The sequence below is a fragment of the Chrysemys picta genome, chromosome 6 (assembly GCF_011386835.1).
Source record: "Chrysemys picta bellii isolate R12L10 chromosome 6, ASM1138683v2, whole genome shotgun sequence".
Taxonomy (NCBI): Eukaryota; Metazoa; Chordata; order Testudines; family Emydidae; genus Chrysemys; species Chrysemys picta.
Window position 1 is genome coordinate 60,495,396 of NC_088796.1, and position 23,438 is coordinate 60,518,833.

At 41.4% G+C, this 23,438-nt stretch overlaps 1 protein-coding gene across 3 annotated transcripts in view; it reads right to left on the reverse strand.

Annotated features, from left to right (window-relative positions):
• Nucleotides 1-12,491: 12,491 nt before the first annotated feature.
• The window catches only part of PCSK1 (proprotein convertase subtilisin/kexin type 1), a 67,315-nt gene continuing 56,368 nt past the window's right edge, over nt 12,492-23,438 (reverse strand). For all 3 annotated transcript variants that reach the window (XM_065599223.1, XM_005284002.5, XM_065599224.1), the window contains exons 12-14: nt 20,468-20,601; nt 18,246-18,407; nt 12,492-16,932 (exon numbers count right to left, since the gene is read on the reverse strand). In XM_065599223.1, the coding sequence (XP_065455295.1) occupies nt 16,570-16,932; nt 18,246-18,407; nt 20,468-20,601 (659 nt within the window). In that variant the 3' untranslated portion in view covers nt 12,492-16,569. The remainder of the gene's footprint in view (nt 16,933-18,245; nt 18,408-20,467; nt 20,602-23,438) is intronic.

The window sequence follows — 23,438 nt, forward strand, 5'->3', positions numbered from 1 at the left end:
GAAGGTAGGGGTCCACAAGGATTCTAAAAATTAATACTGGCCACTCCAGGCTTGTATTAAACTCAAGGTTACAGTTTCTCTGACCTTGGATGGGTAGATGCTGCCACCACCTAAATGCAAAAAATCCCTTTGAAACCAGAAAGGCGTACTTGGGAATTCCTTCCTGTGAGGTACCCTCAAGCCCTTTCACACCCTTTCCTCCTCCTCTCCAGGGAAGAGCTGAGAAAGAAAAACAAAGAAAATCAGCTGTTGCCACCAGCTAATTTAACAACATATGCACAAACCTCTTAGGTCACCAAAAATCCAATCCTGTTCTTAAAAAAGGTAAATTTTATTAAACACAAAAAGAAAGAAAATACAACTGGAACTTAGGCTTTTGTTAGATTTAAAAAAAACACTTACAAAATTTAAACATCAAGAATAACCTTCTTGAGGTACAGTTTAAACGTTACAAGCAAAACCAAAAACCACTTGGGATTAGCACAGAGGAGTCCACAAGCCGATAAGAAATAAACCTACTCATGTCTTTCTAGACATTCCCTAATTTATTTACATATCTGGGGTTTCAGATAAGCAACCTCTAGGTATGATTTGTTGGTTTTTCAAATCTGGTTTAAGCTTCTCACAGCATAACTGCTCCCTGTTTCCCTCTTTCCTGGAGAACCACAACACACAGACAAAGGGAAGTTTTTCCCCAATTTTAAGAAGTTCTAGCCCTCCCATTGGCTCTTTTGGTCAGGTGCCCACTCCTTTCCTTTTACCTGTGGGCTTAACCCTTTACAGGTAAAGCAAGTAGAGAACAACCATCAAGAGGGATTCCACAGCCAACTGGCTGGCTGTCCACAAAAGGGAGCTATCCCCCCTCTCATTTATCACAATCTTTATGGAGGGCAATCTTCTTTCCTCATGTGCTCAGTCATTCAATGCATAGAGAGAATTTCTCCACTGGATGTAGGCAGGGAAGAACTATTATTGCAGTCAATTATTTGTAAGAAATGAATACAAGTGTCCTGCTTTGCCTTTCTATATGCCAAGTGGGCTCAGCTATTCATTGAGAGAATTAGGAGTATATCAAATGAGTTCTATAGAAGTGAACACGTTGGTGATTTCATCACTAGCAGTGTGGGATGGTCTATTCATTCCTGGGAGGTGTTTCCCAAACCAAAGTAAACAATGTCTGTAGACAAGTATCCAAAATGGCTGTACTGGTTTTATGGCCTCTTGGCGGCTATTCTCAACTCATACTTTCAGATTATCCCCGGCTTGGAAGAAAAAGGTTCCCCTTCCCTCTCCTCATATCTGCTTTAGAATGACTGATTGGAAAAGAATACAATAAAATGCCAGATTTCAGAGGCCAAGTTGAACTTCTTCTGTTTACATTTTTAAAACATTCTGAATTGCTTTGACTCCTTTCTAAGGGACAGCCCATGCTGTTTGTCCTCAGGCCTTGGCTACACTGGCAATTCACAGCGCTGCACTTGCTGCGCTCAGGGGTGTGAACCCCCCCCCTCCCCCCCCGAGCGCAGCGAGTGCAGCGCTGTAAAGCGCCAGTGTAATCAGCGCCTGCAGCGCTGCACGCTCGCTCGCAGTGCTGCAAGCTACTCCCCTCGGAGAGGTGGAGTACTTGCAGCGCTGGCGGCGCGACTACACTCGCACTTCACAGCGCTGCCGTGGCAGCGCTGTCAATCCGCAAGTGTAGCCAAGGCCTCAGTCTCCAATTTGTTATGGCTCTTGTTTAGGATTCCCCTGCGAGAAAGTTGAAAGTGATGAACATACTGTACTGCAAGTTGTTTATGTATCACAGTAACACCTACAAGCCCCAGCTGCAGTTGAGGCTTTGTTCTGCAAAGTGTTTTATAAACATACGGTCAGATTCTAATAATTAACTTCAATGGAACTACATGTGAAGAAAGGGACTACGCCTAGTAAGAGATTGTTCCTTCCTCATACTGCTTACAATCTAAATAGAGATATACAAAGGGTGTGAGAAAGGTACAACATATCAGCAGAGAGCTCCAAACAACTGACTTGAATACCCTCCAGGGAAATCCATTGTCTCCTCTTCGCAAGCAAGGGGCTTAATATACAGGAATGGAGGTTGTTCATAACTCTGAAATGTTCATAACTCTGAACAAAATGTTATGGTTGTTCTTTCAAAAGTTTACAACTGAATTTGACTTAATACAGCTTTGAAACTTTACTATGCAGAAGAAAAATGATGCTCTCTTTATTTTTGTAGTCTGGTCAGTTTGTAACTCTGGTGTTCCTAACTCTGAGGTTCTACAGTATGTGACTTTTCCACATCCCATTGTAGTTGTTGAGAACTGTTTATGCAGTAAATCCGGGGTCGGCAACCTATGGCATGCTTGCCATAGGCACGCGGCGGGTTGAGACGCTCAGCCCGCTGCCGTTCTGGGGTTTCTGCCACCGGCTCCTGCCAGCCAGGGTCCCGCTGCCGGCCCCACTCAGTGCTCTTGCTGGCCTGGGTGAAGGAACCCCAGGCTGGCAACAGGCTGAGACCCTGGCTGGCAGGAGCTGGCAGCTGGAACCCCAGAGCAGCGGCGGGCTGAGCTGCTCAGTCGCTGCTCTGGGGTTCCGGCTGCTGACCCCTTGCCAGCTGGGGTCCCCGCCACAGCCCCACTCACCTTGCTTCTGGTTGGAGTTCCAGCGCAGGCCCCCTGCCAGACAGGGTCCAGGCCTCTGCCCTGCTCAGCCCTACTAGCTGCCAGCTCCACTCACCTCAGCTGCCAATCTGGGGTTCCAGCCTCTGACCTCCTGCCAGCCAGTTAACAACTGATCACTCAGAAGCCTGTGTGCAGCTTAAAGTATCCAAATACGTGCCAGACATTGGAAAACTCAGCAAGGAAAAGCAAGGGCAAAGATCACACTAAACTGATAAGATCTGCATTTTAATGTAATTTTAAATAAAGCTTCTGAAACATTTCGAAAACCTTGTTTACTTTACATATAACAGTAGTTTGGCTATATATATAGATACATATATGACATAGAGAGACCTTCTAAAAAACATTAAAATGTATTTCTGGCATGTAAAGCCTTAAATTAGAGTGTGTAAATGAAGACTCGGCACACCACTTCTGAAAGGTTGCCGACCTCTGCAGTAAATGAACAGCTATGAAGTGAGAATCTCTCTGAATCTGGGCTAAGCTTGGCCCTTTGTGTCTGAACCTGAAAATGCTGTGCTGAGTATTCCCTGGAAAAATGCTGAACAGCAGTCAGAAAGAGTGACTAGAGAGCTCCCTGGAAACTGGTAACAGGGGCTGCTTGTAAAAATTTCTTGTTTTCCTTTCTGTACTAAGCAAAGGAAAACCATTCTATTAAGAAAATTCAAGGCAGTAATTTTGATTCTTCAGCAAAGTAGCAGCATTTCCTCTGCATGTGAAGGATTTGCTACAGGCGGATCATGAAAACAGTACCAAATGGGATGCTGTAATCACCAGCATGGACTTCACTCAAACAAAGCACTGCTGCTGGGAAATGGGATAGATATGATGAGCTGTGATTATGGTGATTACTGCCGCAAATTGGGTATGAACTGTGCACACAGCTAATCTATACTAAGGCATCCTATTATTGTGTCACCTCTGTCCGTCTCCTTGCCTCCCTGTCCATTTACTTCTCTTTATTTGGTCTTGTGTTTTACACTGTAAGCTATTTGGGACAGGGACTGTAATACTCTGTGTTTATGCAATACCTAGCACAATGTGGCCACGATCTTGCTGAGACCCCTAGTTGTTAGAGTAAATTGTTAAATGGCACTGCAGATTCACATACCCACCAGCCTAAGTGCACATCTTCTAAACCTAAATTACATATACAATAAAATTGGCAGGGGGGCGGAATAATACATTCAATCTACTTCATGATAGACATATTCCATGCCTATTAAGAAGAATCCAAACTTGGATGGGAGTTTTAAAGTACTTATACAGCAGATGGTGCACAAAGCAACAAAACATGACTCAGCTCCAACAGTTAAAGACTGGAAAATTAATTGTATATAACTGCTTTTGTGCTTGAAGCAATGTTAGGTGTATACAGAAGCTGTATCTTTCTTTTCTTTGGGTCACCATCAGCTGCCAAGGAGTAGCACTTACAGAAGAAACCCTTTGCACATGAGGTCAGCTGTTGAATGATCCCAGTCAATTTATTTCTACAGCTGGCTCCCTGTGTACAAGACTGTTGGGCTTGAGTGGGACACAGAATGTGGGTTCAGCTCCATTCCTACACCAAGTGCAATACAGGGAATTGGGAAATCTGACCCAGAGATTCCAGACAGGTGGCAAAATTTGACAGTGCGGGAGTCCCACAGTTCTCCAAATTTGCTTATGTGGGAATATATTATTTTCCTGATTAAAAAAATGAAGTTAATTTGATTAGTTTAGGTTTCCCCCTTACCCCCCACTCCCAAATGGCAGAGAGAAACTAAGGCCAAGCCTACACTAGAAGCTTTTGCTGGTATAGTAATGTTGGTTAGGGGTGTGACTTTTGTAAATGACACCAGCAAAACCCTTATTGTAGACAGTTATACTAGCAAGAGAACGCTTTATTTTGTTCAGAGAACTGTTATAAACTATACGAGCAGCATCGACATTAGCTATACTGGCAAATCCATTACAGTGTAGGCAAGGCCTTTAGGGGGCAGCGTGGGAAAATCAACTGACAGGAAAATTCAGTTCCTCTTTTTGCAGGTACATGCAGGTGAATGGGGGGTGCTCTGCGACTGTGGGTTCTATTTTCAGTTCCTCATATGCTCATGCCTCTGGACAGAGTTCCTCTGGGCAGCATCCACTTACTCCTTAGATATCTTTGAGGACTGATGGGTGCTGTCCAGGTTTCTCTGTTCAGTGCCCCCTCATTTTTAACATTTGACCTCACTCCTGTTCTCTCCTTAGTTGTCCCATATACTCAGTTGTGGTCTGGGCTTAGTAATTCCTCCCCATTAGTGAGGGGATGGGCCTTTATTTTTGGGCAGGCCTAGACATGCCTCTCTCAGTCCTGCAAATAGTACATGCAAGTGGAGAATTGGGGACTGAATGGTATTCTAGCTGGCAGGTAGTATAATTTGTGAATGCTGTGATTCTGTCTACACTATGTCTTCAAACTGCTAGATGAGTCAAGCTTTCACTGTATTTGGAAACTGAACATTGTTGCTCAATTCCCCCATGTGGTTCTATAATGCAGATGAACTCTTTAAAAAAAAAAACACACACACACCTTCCTTTAATAATTTTCTGTGGATTTCGGAAGCTTTATTACCGAAGCAAACAGGTCACTCTTAAAATGTAAGCGTCTAAATATGCTGCTAACTTTTTCTTGGTTCAGTTCTTTTGAATGGGTTGAAAGACAATAGTGCTAATATATAAAAAAGTAATTATGGCTGGTGGATCAACTCCATTAGTGATGCAGAAGAGAGTAGGCTGACCACCATCAAGCGACAATAGAATCCAACTAGCACCTCTTTTGCGCACAAGGTACAATGCAGTAAATTAAATATTTTCTTCTACAACTAATTGGCACACCCATCCACACAAAGAAGCTCATTGTATGACTTGACAATGAAACAGATGCAGGCAAATAGGATACATTGGCCACTTGAATTTCAGCTCTTTTTAAAATTAATTAGAATGCTTGTACCCATGTTAGCTTTTAAAGAAAAGGTGAATAATCCCCTTGTCATGCATTGCAACCTTTAGGAGGCATATTTGGTTCCAGAAGCCTGTGTTATGGGCTGGCATTTTTAAAGGAGCCTGAGAGTTAGATGGCATATGCTATTGAAAGCCAAATGGGAGTTGGGCACCAAGCATCTTCAGGCTTCTTGAAAATCCCAGTCTTTGCTGTTCAGAGAGCCTATAATAAATACAATTTTGTAATTATACTGCAGAGACTTAAGATGAGTTTTGAACTCTGTCTCTGATGCCCCACTGGCAGTTGTGTGAACTCAGCATCGACTTCACTGGGAGTCCAGAGTGCTCAACTTCTCTGAAAAATCAGGACACTAATTCATATGCCTAAATATGGACATGGGTGCCAGATCCTCACTTGGTGTAAATTGGCATCATTGAAGTCAATGGAAGTGATTTGTCCTGGTCACAGTTTGAAGACCTCGGCCATACGTAGCAAAACCCCAAACAGGTTTATTTAGCTATTACCCCATCAGACAAGGCATCACCTGCCAGTCTTACCTCACAGCAAGAAGCAAGGCACTGGCAGCAAATAGTGGTCTCACAGCAGGCCTACCTTTCCTCAGGGAGACTTGAGCAGGTAGCAGCCGTTCAAGGACATCAAGTGGAGTCCCACATTCCCTCAGGGAAGATCTAGCAGGCAGCAGAAGCTAAAGCACTTCCTAGCTCCAGTCAGCCATCTCCTCGCCATCTCATGGAGCTCCCACCTGAGCACTGCTTTCCCCTTTAACCTCCCCCTCCAAGCCTGACACCTACTGCAGGTGCAGCAGGGTGGGCAGACTGATACCACAGCACCCCATTAACCCATTCCTGGCCAGTGTGAAGTTTGTTTACCCCATCACAGGATGTATGCTAATTTGCACCAGGTGAGAATCTGGCCTAAGGTGCCAAACCTTGGACACCCCAGTTGGAAAATGCTGGCCTCTGTCTTTGAGGTTTTAGGAGTAAGGATGTTGGCAGGAATGGGAGACACCAGAGAACAAGCAAACACATGATTTTAAAACAAAAATTACAGTTGATCAGCAATGAGGAGCAGAAAGTTTTTGTGATGTTACTGTCCTAAATATCCCTGAGATTATAAAGGAAACTTGAAAACAAGACAATGTAACAACTAGCAAGTTATTGGTAAAGGAAGAAAAAGAAAGGCAGAAAACACTCTCCCAGGTCTATTCCTTCCTCTCCCCAGTTCACCATCTTACTCTTTCACCATTCCCTCCGTCTGTAATATGATGTCTGACTTGTATCTGAGTGCTAGATTTACCTCTCAGTTACACATGTGGAATAAGTTCAAAGATAGTGAAGTTACTCTGTGCTTACTTACCCCAATGTAAATTCTGAATTTGTCCCCAAGATTGTATGCTCTTTTGGGCAAGGGTCTTATGTATTTGTAAAGCACTGTGCAGTATGAGATTACACAAATAATTATAATAATGCCTCAAGATCATCTGCTGAATGCTGTGTTCTATGGTCAACTTAAGAACCACCTGAGATGCAGAGGAAGGCCAAAGCTCTGATACAAGAACATGGTCAAGCAAGACCTCAAGAAATTCAGCATTCCCACCGACAACCAGGAAAATCCTGCCCGCAATCACTCAGTTTGGAGAAGCCAGGTTAAGGCTGGTGCAGTCACTGTGGAGAGCCATCAGAGAGCCCAGGCTGAGGCCCACAGGTGAACCAGGAAGCAGAGTGTGCTTCAGCCTCCATCTGGCAAGTGGCCCTGTAGCCACTGTGGGAAGGTTTGCCACTCGCTCATTGGGCTCCTTTTCCATACCATGGCCAAGCACCACTGGTGGATCAACTTTGTTGCATCTCCTGTCATCTGTCAAGATGCTGGACAGGCAATAATAATATTTTAGATGATATTGTTTATCATCTTATGCCAAAAGGATAAAATTCTCAGGATATCGGTGACAAACCTGAAGGTCAGAGAGAATCTAAGAGTCAGGTGGCTGATAAAATAAAAATTAAGTTGTGTAGACAGTAGGATGTCTGGAGTTGCTGTTAGAGAACTGTTATGAAACTAACTGCTAAAGAAAAAGGATCGTATCCACTGAAAATTGCCTTTTTCCTAAAGGAGAAGGAATGAGATTCACTCATTTGAAATCCAATACATTGGAATGTAAGCATTCAATGAAATTCAGTTAGCCAGTGTATGAAATCTAAGCATGACTCTTGATATAGAATTGCAGATGGACATTCAGGATAACTAGAACAAACATTTAAATTCACTTGCCCTTATTCTGTGCAAAAGGGCCCTGATTCAACAGTCCATTCCTACTCAGCAAAGCACATTCCTAACCTCAGGCACTTAAGCCAGAGTTTAGACACATGCTGAGGTGTTTGCTTAGAATCATAGACTATCAGGGTTGGAAGGGACCTCAGGAGGTCATCTAGTCCAACCCCCTGCTCAAAGCAGGACCAATCCCCAGACAGATTTTTGCTCAGATACCTAAGTGGCCCCCCTCAAGGATTGAACTCATAACCCTGGGTTTAGTAGGCCAATGCTCAAACCACTGAGCTATCCCTCCCCCCAAAAAATATCAATTATGGAGATATACCTATCTCATAGAGCTGGAAGGGACCCTGAAAGGTCATTGAGTCCAGCCCCCTGCCTTCACTAGCAGGACCAATTTTGCCCTGATCCCTAAGTGGCCCTATCAAGGATTGAACTCACAACCCTAGGTTTAGCAGGCTAATGCTCAAACCACTGAACTATCCCTCACAAGGTTAGACTGAAGCATGTACTTAAATGGTTGGCTGAGTGGGGCCCATTGTAGGCAAAGGGAATTTTGCCTAAAGATAGTATATAGGCCTCTGTTAGGGAATGCTCCATTCACCACTAGGATGGCACCTCCTCCTGGTCATTCTGCAGACTAGCTCACACAGTCAACATCACTTCCTATGATTCCATACCATCCACACCATCTCTTTGCCTCTGTCGATCTCCAGCCCCCCTCTTGCTCCACAAGCTGCTGCTGACTCTTCATGACTCAGCCCTCCAGCCAGGTCACTGTACTTTCCAGGGTACTAAAGTCTTCCTTTAGCAATCTTGGACAATCTTCCCATTCCCTGACACATACTGCTTCTCCCTCAGTGGCTGGAAGGGGAACCCAGTCCCACCCTCTACTCTGGGTTCTGGCTCAGGGACCCTCTAAGCCAGCAGTCAAGGTCTGTTCCCCCTGAACCTTACTGCCTTTTCCTTATCATCTAGCACTCCCCCCCAGTTTGCCAGGTTCATAACTCTCTCTCCTCCCAGTAAGCAACTGCAAGCTATTAGTCTCTGCAACCTCTGAAATCTTCTCCCTTTCCCTAGGGAGTGACTGCAGTCTATTACCCAGCTACCCCCTCTGCTACCAGTTTCCTGTCTGTATAATCCTAGCCCAGTTCGTTCGTTCCTTCTCAGCTGGGCTCCCTCAGTCAGTCAGGGGAGTACTTAGCCACCTAATTCCCCTCAACTGTGGCTTGTTGGGTTTATTAGACCTCTTCTGGGCAACTGGAGTGTAAACACCCTATCACACCCTCTGAGAGTGCAGCCTTTGACCCAGTTACTATACTGAGGCCAAATTTTTTAAGAATTAGCCACTGATTTGGATTTTGGGGTGGGTGCTCAACCAGATACAGCTTGAGGCTGATTTTCAGAGATGCTAAACACCAGTAGCTCCCATTGACTTCAGCTGGAGTTATGGATGCTCAGCCTCACTGCAAATCAGACCCCAGGTGTCTGAAATTGGGCTCCCAAAACCTGAACAATCCAAAATCAATGGATACTTTGGAAAACTTTTCACTGTAGTGTCTTCATGAAAGATCCAAGATCAAGCACTTACTGTACCTAACGAAATACATAGCCCTTGTCATTCAAATATTTCTTTTTAAAACAATTTAACCCTCTCCACCCTAAAGGCTCCCAAAGAGTTTACTACTAATTTAGAAATATCAATAGTTTGTTATGAATAAGAGTCAATTTTCTACCAGGGCAGATATATAGCAGTATGTAAATCAGCTATTTATCACATTAACAGTTCAAAAAAAACCAAGTGTCCACATATTGTTAATATTAAGGCCTGACACGAAATCAGGAAAAGCAAGGAAACAAACTCGGCCTTTATCACACTGTTGCTCCTTCTGTATGATCCTCTCCCATTCCTGTTCTTTCCAAATAGTGCCATGCTCTGCCATCAATGTAAATGTCCTTATCATATAAATATGTATTTAAGTTTTCTTCTAATGGCATCTTCTTTACGGCTAATCAACTGCAATGGCCTGAGAGGAGTTGATGGAATTTAATGGTTAAATATTGTCACAGGGTGACTGGCCCCTTTAATAGGAGTCAGGGTCCACTCTGCCCATGACAAACACATTTTTAACGGAAAGTCTATTTTTTTTACATCTTTAAGTATTTTTGAAAAACATCTTTCAGGCATGCTGTATCAGTTTAAAAGCCAAATCACTGAAATAATAGAGATAAATTAATAGCTACAGCTTTTAAAAATCTGTTTTTAATATTTTTGTTTATAACTATGAGCCACAGGATATTTGACTGAGATATTGATTGACCATGCCCTTTGCTTCCTGGATGTTTGCAGTGCCATGCACTATAGCCTACTTGGTCTTAAAATGTAGGACTACTGAACTAATTCACTACATTTAATGGAGCTGACATATGGCTTGATTTTTAGTCTAACCTTTATTGTTTTATTTCACAGGGGCACTTTGCAAATCACCATAAGCAAAACTGCAGGCCTTTAGTTCTAAGTGCATTTCCTTATCAGAACACATGGCATGGCATTATATTGCATACTAATGATTTGGAGCACTGACTGATAACATACATGCATAGTTAAATAAAATGTTACAACATGAAATAACAGCAAATCCATTTATTCTTGGTGAAGAATGTCACAACAGGAAAAAGATTTACTCTCAGCTACATGCGGTCATAGAGATCTAAATAGCTGAAATAGTATAACCATTAAGAGCTATTTTCCTGATAACTATTTATTCCTTTGTACACCATCTTTCTATTTTTCTCTGTTATATTAATGGGACTTGACAGTACTTGGCTTAAATTTTTACATTAGGTATTTGTTGTGTTTGAAGCAAAACTTCCATCCTTTATTGCTTCACATTTTCTCATAAATTGTGACAATACAAAAAACGATATTTTTAATGGATGCCTGTCATTAGGCTCACAAAGCGTTTGCTTAAATAATTTATATTTATGCCTAATGGGATGGAAGCTTGAGTCTTTTCAATCTGTGAACTGAACCGTTAATGGTTGAGGAGTTGATTCAAGGGAAAATATACATTTTCCATGGTTGGAGCTCTCTAGAATGCCATTTATTTGAATGAGTAGCTGGTGAGTTCTCATTTTGTGAGGCTGGGTATATCCACAGGTCTTGGGATAAAATGGGAATTATAAAAGGACACATTTGATTGTATAGCAAGGTTTTAGCTATGCAAGTATGTTGTAGGTAAGGTAAGGTAAGGACATAGTTGATTTAGTCTCCCCCAATCATAATAATGCTTTCGAAATTATTGGAAAAGATTTTCCTACAATTTTTTCATTCAAATTTATTTTCAAAGCTGAGCACAGCAGACTTCAGGAGCCTTCTGGTTAGGAGCCTATTGCTTCCTAAAGTCTGTAATGTTTGAAAATTGGCACTGGGAGATTTTAGTTTGCTGTTCCAACAGAAATCTGAGTTGTAATGATTCACCAGCTGCCTCCTTCTATTCCTAGTCACACAGAAATGAACACTCAAATATCCTTTCTGTAAGCCTACCATCTGTATATAAGGTGACAAATAGTAGAACTTTAACCCTTTCCACCTAGCTTAAATTTAGAAAGCTAAGATTTAAAGGCTTCATTTTCCCCTGTACACGAGAACTACTGATGCAGTAGTGACTGGATGAGGGGAACATTATGGAGTCAGTTACATCTTCCTGACCCTGAGATGGTTTGGTGCTAACATCAGAACAGCATGGGGTGTGCGCTAAATTGAATAACTAGTATATGGTCCCTAATGAGCCGTATATCAATGGAAGATTGATATAGCAGAATTGCCCTCCACCAGGTCTCTGTCCAGCCCCTGGCTCCCCTGCCCTGCCCTTCCTTGCCATGACTTTACATCTCCATCAGACTTACACCAGCCAAGAGTTCCCCTTTTCAAAGGAAATTCTCCATGGACAATTTACCGTGAGACTGCATAAGGGCCTGATGCTCCCTTGACTGGTACCTTGGGTTGTTATTTACCACCTTTGCAAAACAGATGTTAAATGTTGCTATTCTGATGCAAGGCAGTGGAAAAATCAAGATTTCTATGCTCATGTGTCACTTCATTATAAAGCTGGTACATGTGTGACACGTGCTTCTGTTAGTGATCGCAGGCAGACTGAGTGCTTTTATATTTCAGAGCCACAGGGACTGATTCTGCTGTCACTGAAGTCAATGGCAAAACTCCCATTGACTTGAATGGTGAAAGATTAGCCCCACAATATCATCTTCTGCATTGCCAGAGAAATCCTTTGTAAATTCTCTGTATACAACAAAATATACATCATCTTCTCTCCCCCTCCACCCCTGTCTCAGGGATGAGGCCACTCATCCTTTGTAAATCTAATTACATTTCATATTTCCCAGCTAAATGAATCCATAACCTGCCTTTGTCTTTTCTTTAAAAATGTTAAGACCACACACTCTGGGCTCTGCTAACATACTGTATTATGCTATTATTAGACAAATGTAATTTTAACATCACATCACATACATGTTGCAGCTGTAGTTGAACATGCCTTTTAAAAATACTTTATTGGATGAAATTGTCTCTTTCTTAAGAAAAATCTGGTGCTTTAATATATTTTATTATGCCTTTTAAAATTCTGTCTGTTTGATAAAAGCTTTGATATATTATAAATACCTGTAAAGAAAATATAATTTAAAATTCTGAGAGAAAACATTTTAGTCTTTTTTTTTCTTTTACATTTTCACAAAACCCACACAGGCACCAAGAAAAGACTAACAATAAAAATAATTTACGTCTGTACAATATACTCTGGGTTGGAAAGATTCAAGAGACAGATTTTCAGCAGGTTAGTTTTAAAGCTGGTCTCTGATGAAACTTTGGCTACAGCATGGGGGACTGGGCTTAAAGCAAAGGAAGAGTCATGTATATTCCACATGGTTAACATGAGCACTGCATTCACAGACTGGCCATTGTTGCTGCTGCTGCTACCAAAGGTGAGCAGTAATCATTTTCACCTACAGCGAGGACTAGCTGTTACTGCTGTTCATTGAAGAAAGCAGCCTCTAAGAATCTTGACACAACAATAGAGCTGGATTGATACAACAAGAGCTAGGTGAAATTTTGCAGCTGAAATTTTGTCTGGCAAAAATGCAGATTTGGTGACACCAAAACATTTAGCAAATTTGTGTGTGTTTTATCTTAACTGTTCATATATAAAAAAAATAAAATTTCTGAAAATGTTAAAATATTTTCTTTGGACATTTTTTAAATGAAACATTTTGATTTTTGATTTGAAGCGCCTTTTTAGTTATTTACTTGTTCCCATAATATAAGAACTAGAGGCCACCAAATGAATGTGCCCAAATTAATGGGCAGCAGGTTTAAAACAAATAAAAGGAAGTTCTTCTTCACACATTGCACAGTCAACCTGTGGAACTCCTTGCCTGAGGAGGTTGTGAAGGCTAGGACTATAACAGGGTTTAAAAGAGAACTAGATAAATTCATGGAGGTTAAGTCCATTACTGGCAATTGGCCAGGATGGGTAAGGAATGGTGTCTCTAGCCTCCGTTTGTCAAAAGGTGGAGATGAATGGCAGGAGAGAGATCACTTGATCATTACCTGTTAGGTTCACTCCCTCTGGGGCACCTGGCATTGGTCACTGTCGGTAGACAGGATACTGGGCTGGATGGACCTTTGGTCTGACCCAGTATGGCCGTTCTTATGTTATGTTATTTTTTATTTGAAACTTCCTTCACTTTTATTTTAAAAAACAACAAAAATACTTGAAATTGAAATGAAGCATTTCCTTTTCAGTCAAACAAAATGTCTGACCCAAAACAATTTTTTCTACTTTTGGATTTAATGAAAATTCTGAAAGATTTTGGTTTGAGGCCATCCGGAAAATAAAATTAAAACATTTTTGGAATTGCCAATGCACCAGAAAATCAGTTATTCATTCAGCTGTACACACATCTTAGCAGTGTTGTGTTCTTGACAGGGTAGCTCCCAGTTCTGAAAATTAAAACGTGGGTGGAAATTATCCTGCACTTCCCGCTGCCCAGTGCTACCTCTCAAATTAGTCAAGGTAAGTTGTCTCTGAACTGCCTGTCTATCTAAATGCTAGTAGAATTAAGGAATATCATGAGAATGCTTTTTGTTTTGGACCATTTCAACATTTTGACCGCTTTCCATGCTAAAGAAAATGTTGCAAATTAGCACAGAGAGAAGAGGAGATTTAGTAACAAGAGACAGATCAAACAGGAAGTTACAACCTTGAAAAGTGGGTAGAATATGATTCTCCTCTCACTCATGCTGGTGTAAATCAGGAGAAATTCCTTACATCAATTGAGTTGCATTAGTGTAAAGCTGGCTTCATGCAGAATTAGGCCCTAGAACTGTATGCTACTGTTGGAATGAATGAGAAATCAGAGATTTTCAAAGTTGTTATAAAAGAAATCCTGTTATTTTTTATTGGTTAATTTAACAGTCGTTACTATGAGAGTAACCAGGTTTTGTTTTAAACAACAGAATTTCACAACAGCTTTGAAAGTCTGTGTCCAATCTGATGAAGTATTAGCAAAATGTTAAGCTCCTAGTTTGAGAGATACCAGCATCATTTATGAAATGGAGATACTGGAACAGTGCCAATTTTTTTAAAAGCTGTTTGGAAAAGATAGATAGATAGATAGATAAGATGTAAAATATAGTCAATATCTATTCAGGTATCTTTGGCATTGTAGAGAAACATTGCATTTTCCATTTCACTTACAGTCTTTGTATTACCCTGCCCAGGGTTCCCTCAATTTTTTAACTGGGTATTCAGCTCTACGCTATTTTTTGACTCTGAGCAACAAAACATATGCCCATCCAGGGCACTGGAACAATTTGTATAGTGGAGGTGCTGCAAGCCTTTGAACAAAACTGTAAACTCTGTATATGATGGAAGCCGCTTCAAGCGAGGGGTGCTACCACACCCCTAGCACTCCTAGTTCCAGCACCCCTGGACCGATCTTGATTTCAATTAAAATAAATGTATGAAACATTGCTACTCTGACATCCACCATCCCTCAGCCATTTTGTCCCAGAATTTGTCTTCCTACGTTAGATAAGGTGATCTGACCCCTCCACTCAGCCAGTCCCACCAGTTTGAATCAGATCTTCTGGATGCAGCACTTTACTTGACAAGAGTTGCTGGGACCATTCTGAGGGACTTCTTTCCATCTCCCTCTCTCTCCTCTCTTTTCTTTTCTGACTCTGACCTTTCATTTTTCTCTTCCTTGTCTTTGACTGCTGCCTCCTCTTTACTCACATTCCATTTCATCCTTTTTTCCCCCTCTTCTCTATTCTTTCCCTCCTTTTTCAGGCCCATACAATTTCTTCCTATTTTGTTTTTTTTCTCTCTCTCCATTTACCCCTCCCCCCTCTGAAAGATTTAAGAAATGCTGCCGTCAGCCATTGGCATGTCCACATCCAGTCTCGCTGTGTTCTCTGTGGATAGAGGTCCTCTCCCTAGGCCACAGTGAGATTAGGGAGAAGACAAGCCAGTCACAGGCTTTTGTGCAATATTTCCAACACTGTAGTTACTGATTCTGAGCTCTTTTACACCAGTATGACTCTGGATTAGTGTAAATCAGGAGTAACTCCCTGGTGTGTGATCAGAATCAAGTCCAATACTTTCTGCCAGCCATGGACCATAAAGAATAGTTAATCTGATTTCTCTTGATTTATAACTGTCTGCAAAGCTCAAACCCATTGCAAGCTTCCTCTCTGCTCTAGAATCTGCACAGAGGCAGAATTTGCAGCCAGCATTAAGTCTTGTGAGAATACCAGGTGTGAGAAGGACTGATATGCTCACTACAGGGAAGATGGTATTTCCCCATTCCTTGGCAGCTCGCAAAACACTGGCAGTTCTGTTCAAAAGCACTGCCTGCTAAAGGAATCAAGTGGAAAACAATAGGGAAAGGAAAAAGAGTTTGAAGTGGAGCTGTAGTATTTTCAGAGGAATATAGTTGCATTTCATGCCAGAGGGAAGAAACTACCTCTTTTGGTGATAATGAAGACAAGATTTGAATAGAGCAGTGGTTCTCAAACTGTGGGTTGGGACCCCATTTTCATGGGGTCACCAGGGCTGGTGTTAGATTTGCTGGGACTTGAGGCTGAAGTCGAAGCCTGAGGGCTTCAGCCCTGGGTGGTGGGGCTTAGGTTATAGGCTTCCTGCCTGGGGATGAAGTCCTTGGCCTTTGCTCCTGCCCCCCACCTGGGGCAGTGGGGCTCGGGCTTTGGCTTTCCCCACCCCCCACCCGCTTGGGGCAGCGGGGCTCGGATGGGCTCAGGCTTTGGTCCCCCGTCCTGGGGTCATGTAGTAATTTTTGTTGTCAAAAGGGGGTTGTGGGGCAATGAAGTTTGAGAAGCCCTGGAACAGAGCGATCACTGATGCCCTTCAGCTTAGTGCCTCGCCACTAACAAATTACACTTCCTATCTGTTTCCCACCGCTTGACATCCTGGTTAAGTATGAAGCAATCAAAGTAGTAATCACATGAGTAAAGTGTAGAATATACTTCAGAAAAGGGCAGTGGGGGGTGGGGAGCATGAATATTTCCAACTCAGTGCCATACCCTATATTTTAGTTGTCTTCATTCAGAATATCAACCAAGGCTTGCAGCAGTCTATCATCTCTATGTTTGTATGGTTTGGCATTGTAAAAAAGGTCAACATAGTCACTGTACAGAGTGTCCTCAGAGTCTTTTAACTGAGAGGGTTTGTTTAATTTTTCAAGGGCTTGATAGAAGTGTTCGTATGGAATATTTAACTTTTCATTTGGAGTCTTCTTTGGTGCTCGATTCTGGGCCATGTGCCGGCTAAAAGCACTTTGCAATAGACGAAGCATTGCCTCTGATGGGATTTTGTCTCCCATTTTATCAGTGCTACTGCTGGTACCTTCGGTGACCTTGGGTTTTGCACTCAGGTTCTCTTGCGTGGTATGATCCTAAAATACAGAACAGTATCAAAAGGGTTAGGTATCAGTGAAATGCTGACTGAAGTAGGCCTTGTTATTAATAGGGATTTGTGTGTATGAATAAATGCTACTTTGATCATTTAGGAACCATTGGCACCAGGAAAGGGATTGCAAATATCTTGTGCAAAATGTTTAATATCCCAAATAAGTAACAGATCATAAAAGTGTTAATTTGGATTCTACTAGCTGGTTACCTATTCTGTGTACCTAGCTACCATCCAACGTTATATAGTTATCCCTGCAGATCTTAAAAGGTGAATACAGTTGGATTGGGTACGAACTTGGAAAGAACACCTCTCAGGAGGTAGTGCATGAAGTGGTAACTCAGTAGGTGGCATTTTCCCCCTCTCAAACAGGACTAAACCAATACCCCAAAATAGTGAATAAATTTCTGCTGGGGGTATTGTTTCAGATGAGACATGAAAATGATGTCCAGATACATTCTGCCCAGCAACTTCCCCTGCAGTGTCAGTTGACTACAGTTTTACTTCTCTTCCCGTTATACACTGTTGTGGACTATTGCTGTGCACACAACTACTTCAGACTGATGAATTGATATCTATATATCCTATGGATATACCTACCTACCTATTAGGGGTGATGTTAGACTATGTAGTTAATGCCTGTGAAGTGCTCTGAAAACTTTCAGATAAGCAGCTATTTTAAAAGTGTAAAGTATTATAATCATATGTATCTGGCACCAAGTCCCAGACACAGAGGCTTGAAACATGATTTTTTATAAATAATTAGCAGTTCACCTCCAAGCAAAGAAAGAGGAGAAAAAGGAACTGAAGGCAACAGCTCTAGTTACCAGAAAAACATTCAGGATCAGAGGTTCCCTAAACTACATAGAACCATTTGTAGGTGCTTCATTCCAAAACTCACAGCAGGCACAAGAGCTGGCATGCTCTTTTAGGGCCTGATCCTACTCCCACTGGAATCATTATAAGTGAGTAGACCCTAAAATGCAGCTTGATTGTGGGAGGGATCTCCCCACATTATTCAGCTTCTTTACAGACTGAGTGGATAGTTCGTTTTGAGAACTGATAACATAAAATGATCACTAGGTCCCTCGGGTCATGTATCAAACCACAAGATAAATGAAATAGTCCATTGTTGGTACAGATCACATCACAATACTCACACAGCTCACAAATGAACAAGGGCTGGGTGAAATTAATAGAGAGATAGGCACATTCATAAAAGCAAAACCACCATTTTTTCTAAATTGTTTTAAGAATTAAAAGTAAAATATGTAGGAAACACCACAAAGTGACTGATACCTCTACAAAGTCTGCCATCTTCTCCACTCCTCTTCTGTCATTTTGCACAGCATTGTAGGAGGTGTATACACGAGGCTGCTTCATGTGTTCAGGTTGGGTAGAAGTGCCATGCAAAATCAATTTCCAGTTCACAATTCTTCCTTCATTCTGCATTCTCCTAGACTAAAGGACAAGCATGAGTATTGTATTAGCATAGACTCAGGGGATGAGAGAGAAGAAGAGAGAGGACAGCTGATGTCAACAAAGACAGGAGTCACACGACTGGTTTATAGTACTTTTTAAATGTAAATGTAGATGCTGATTTACAACCACTGAAATATACCGCCGATATGATACATAATGTAGGATGCATAGCAGAAGGTGAGAATGAGTCCAGTGATTCTAAACTATCCCAAATATGCCAAAAATACACATATGTTTTTAATAAGTATCATTATCATTAGTTCAGTCATTACAGGTGGAAATATAGTACAGAATGTCAAAAATTACTAAACCAGATATTTCATATTGTTAGTATTTGTTCTCTGAGCCACTGGACAGCGATTTCTGCACTGTGAGCAATAGATTTTTAATAATGTTGTACAGTAGTAACACTGCTCACTACTGCAAGCAATAGGGTTTGGGACCAATGAGTAATACAGTCATTTTAAAATCTGATAAAGGAAAAGTCAAGTATGGAATTTTCTGGAACATGTTTTCAACAAATATCATCTTCAGAGTTCTTGCTCAATTGTCTACCTGAACTAAGACAGCTGCTGAAGAGCCACCTATTCTAATAAAACCCTACATTACTAGCCTTGAGATTTAAAGACTATGAACACTATTTAAAATTAGCAGTAAATCTAAGTGAGGATCTCATTGGGTAGCTATAAATTACAAGTGGGGTCAGTAACAAGTGTGAAAAACTGTTTCTGGAATAACAAAAAGTGCCAGAAGCTGAAAAAATGATGCATTGTTTTTCAGGGAGAAGGTGGGGTTTGTATGAGAGTTCAGGTATCTCATATTTGAAGATGGAATATGACTATCCTCTAACTAAAAACAAAATGCTCTTCTTATATACATTCCAAGAAATATTATGCCTTGTTACAATGATTAGGGCACTTCTAACTACGGGATTATCTGACAAGCCTACAAATCCTACAGGTAGTATTAACACTACTCCAGAGCTCCCTGTGGAGAATAATGTTTGTTTCTGCTGCCTTCTCCACCTGCTATGTTCTTGGCATTACTCTACTGCTTACAAGTTCCTCTCATTCCACAATTTATTTCTCTAAATGGCGATCCTCCAATTAAAGATGTCCCACAGAGAAAAACAGAATCAGTGTTCCTTTTCCAGGACTAAGGTCTAAAGGATAGATCCTGAAAGGTGCTGAGCACCTTCAACTCCCACTGATTTCTTTAGAGACCAAGGGGGCTGGATACTCTCATATGTCTCATAGGAAGCACTCAGCACCTGATAGGATCTGCCCTTAGTGACAAGCTTATTACCAAACTACTTCAGTGAAATTCTTGAGAGGTGAGTGAGCTTGTATGGATTGCTCTCCCTTTGAAGAGAATGATTTCTCAGTCATCTACCAAGCAGCTTTCTCCCCAAACCTCTCACTGTTGTAATGTAATCCATATTCCCATATGGTTTAGTAAACATTTATTATATATCTCTAGATTTCTTGGCTATAATCCTTGTGGACTATTCATTACTTTGAGAAAGAATATAGGGGAAGACATACATCAGAATTGCTCTCTGAGGTCACCAGGAATTAATAGACTCACAAGCTTTTGAGTCAATGAAAATTATGTGCATATACCAAGAAGAGACTAGACCTCTGCTTGTGCTTTACTCCCCAGGAAATTAATTTGCAAGTAATCCATTACATATTCCATTTCAAAACCACACAAAAATTGCATTAAATGGTTATTCTTCAGCCATATGAGGAGTAGGTACAGCATGATAAATTATTAAAAGCTAAATTCTGCTGATAGTTGCACTTCCATGAAGTTACCCTGGTTTTACACAGTTGAATTTGGCCCTATCTTTTGAATTTCTATCTCTTTAGCCTGTCCTTTTCCACTTTTATCCAGGTGCATGTTTTGTTTTGTTTTTAAATAAATTAGTTTTTCACTGAACAAACTCCACCTGTTCTCCATCCTGCATGATGTTAGTGATCCACTGGTCTATGTCCCCAACTCATCTACTTGGCTAATTAGCACGCACACATACTTACCACATCAGTAATTCTCAAAGTCCAAGTGCCTTTTGGATTCTCTCCCCATGTGTGAACAGACATGAAGTCCCAGTTTTTAAAGCCATTGGGAGACTTATCTCTCTCTCTTTCAGCCAGTAAGACAGTGTTGGTGCCTGTATTAGTGCAACAAACAAACATTAATGGAGTTAGCGAGCATCCATTGATTTTGTTGAACTACAGCTCCTGTAAATCCTCCCCTTGTGTCTGCTCTTCATTCATCACCTTTTAGAGATTTTTGCCTATCATCAAGAACTGCCTACCTTGTTAAACAATACCCATGCTTGCTTTAAGACTGAATAGACCATTTGACTGTTGATCCAAGGCTCTCTTATTTTTCATACTATCAAACCACCAATTGCACTCTACTATCACCTGGAGCAGTTACACTTGCTTTTGGTTTAATTATGGGATGGGACAATGTTACTTCTGGATATTAGCTGTTAAACCGATTTCAAAGCAGGATTACTACGGAGGGTTGCAGTTAATCTAGGAGATGTAATGGAGTATCAGAATCACACCAGCAAGGATCTCATACCCTAACAGACAATAACATACACCCACAAGGGAACAGCTTGCAGGAATTAGGAAGTGAATGTCATGCTTTCCTACCTTATGAAGTCATTCAGTAATAAAAAACAGAACTGGGGAAAACTTTCCCCACTTTAACCTCTGCGGGTCAAATTCTGCTCACAAAGTTTACATGGGGGTAAATGACAGCAAAATTTATCATGTGTTTTCAATGAGTGTGGGGTGTATCTTAGGCCATGTCTACACTATGGGCACTACAGCAGCACAGCTGTGGTACCACAGCCATACTGCTGTAGCGCTGAAGTGTAGGCACCTCCTACAATGACAGAAGGGAGTTTTCATCAATGTAGTTAATCCACCTTTCCAAATGGCGGTAGCTAGGTTGACAGATGAATTCTTCTGTTGTCCTAGCCATGTCTAGCCCAGGAGTTAGGTTGGCGGAATGCATTTTTCACATCCCTGAGCGCTGTAGATTTATTGACCTAACTTTTAAGTGTAGACCAGCCTCATACTCAGGCCAAGTCTACAGTATGGGGATATTAGTGACACATCTATGGTGCCGTAGCTATGCTGGCGTAACCCATAGTGCAGGCACAGCCTGCAGTGATGAAAGGGGGTTCTCTATTGCTGTAGGAACACTACTTCCCTGATCGATGGTTGGTAGGTTGAACGGAAGCATCTTCCATCAACCTAGCTGAATCTGCACCAGGGATTAGGTTGGTGTAGACTGTAGCTATGCCATGCAAGGGGTGGTTTTTTCATACCCTTGAGCAAAGTAGCTATGTGGACCTACATTTTATGTATAGGCCAGGCCCGGGTTACATTGTAACACCATGGTGATGAGCTCTAACGAGGGAAAGGCATTTTCACCATAGTACTGGCCTGAGTAAAAGCCACTACTTGTGTCTTGCTTGCAACACTCCTGCTAATACATCCCAGAATGATGTTCGCTTTTTTGCAACAGTGTTACACTGTTGACTCATATTTAGCTTTTTATCCAGTATGACCCTCAGATCTCTTTCTGCAGTACTCCATCCTAGGCAGTGTGCAACTGATTGTTCCTTCCTAAGTGGAGTATTTTCCATTTGTCCTTATTGAATTTCATCCTATTTACTTTAGACCATTTCTCCAGTTTATCCAGATAATTTTGGATTTTAATCCTGTCCTCCAAAGTACTTGCAACCCCTCCCAGTTTGGTATCTTCTAAAAACTTTATAAGTGTATTCTCTATGCCATTTATCTAAATCATTGATGAAGAACTGAACGAAACCAGACCCAGAACAGATCCCGCGGGACCCCACTTGATATGCCCTTCCAGGTTGACTATGAAGATAACTATTCTCTAGGAATGTTTTTCCAACCTGTTATGCATCCACCTTATAATAGCTCCATCTAGGTTGTATTTCCCTAGTTTCTATTTATCTATTCCCAGACAAAATCTAAACTAAGATGGAGTCAATGCTGAGAGGATGGCTCAGTAATTTAGAGTAAAATACATTTCAGGGATGTTGCAATTATCCCTAAAACAGACATTGTAAACCCAGGAAATTCAGAGTTAAGGTTATACTTGAAAGAAATCCAAACGAGTTAAGGGTGCAAATGCACAACCCAAAGAACCCTAACTCTGCCTTCTAGTGACACAGTGCCATAAGTACATGTTTAGGATTAATGCAATTTAGTGTTTGTGGTCCCATATTAGATAACACTGATCTCAAAGACCATATTAAATTGCTACTCCTCAACCCTGTGACAATACAGGGTGAAGTTAAGATTACTTGTTTTATATTTTAATGCAACCATCACTGTAATATCTAGGTGCCTGATACAAACATAATGCCCCCATTCAGGTGATTCAGTTGCTTACCCCCATCCCAGAGCTCCGTTGACTCACTGAGTCATTGTCTGGCCCCTACAAAGCATAAACTACAAGCTGGTGTCCTACAGAAACCCCCAATATGGGCTACACACCCTCAGCACTGGAACACTATACCCAGAAGTCTTGTCTCTGGAATATGGGATATCAGAAAATGATGCCTCAAAACTAACCAATCACTGTTTCCAACCTTGCAATATCATTTTCATTTATGGTTGCTACCTCTGAGGTACAAAAAATAGGACATCTGGAGTGATTCTGAGCCTGTAAAAGTGAAGAGCTGGCAGTGTCTACTGAGCATCCTTACAGAATTCTCAGGACAGCTACCTCACAAAAGGAACAATCCTCAGAAAACCTGGATGGGTGGCAAACCTATTTTAGTATCATTTTCAGTTTTCATTTTGAGGTCTTTGCTTTCAAGAATAACTTAAAAGACACGGAGGTAGATAGTGAGGCATAGGCAGCCAAATCCCTGCCTTCACCACGTGCTTCATCCAAGAGTGGCATTGAGGATCTGGGCCTTTAAGGGCTGAGCTTCCCAGACAGAGT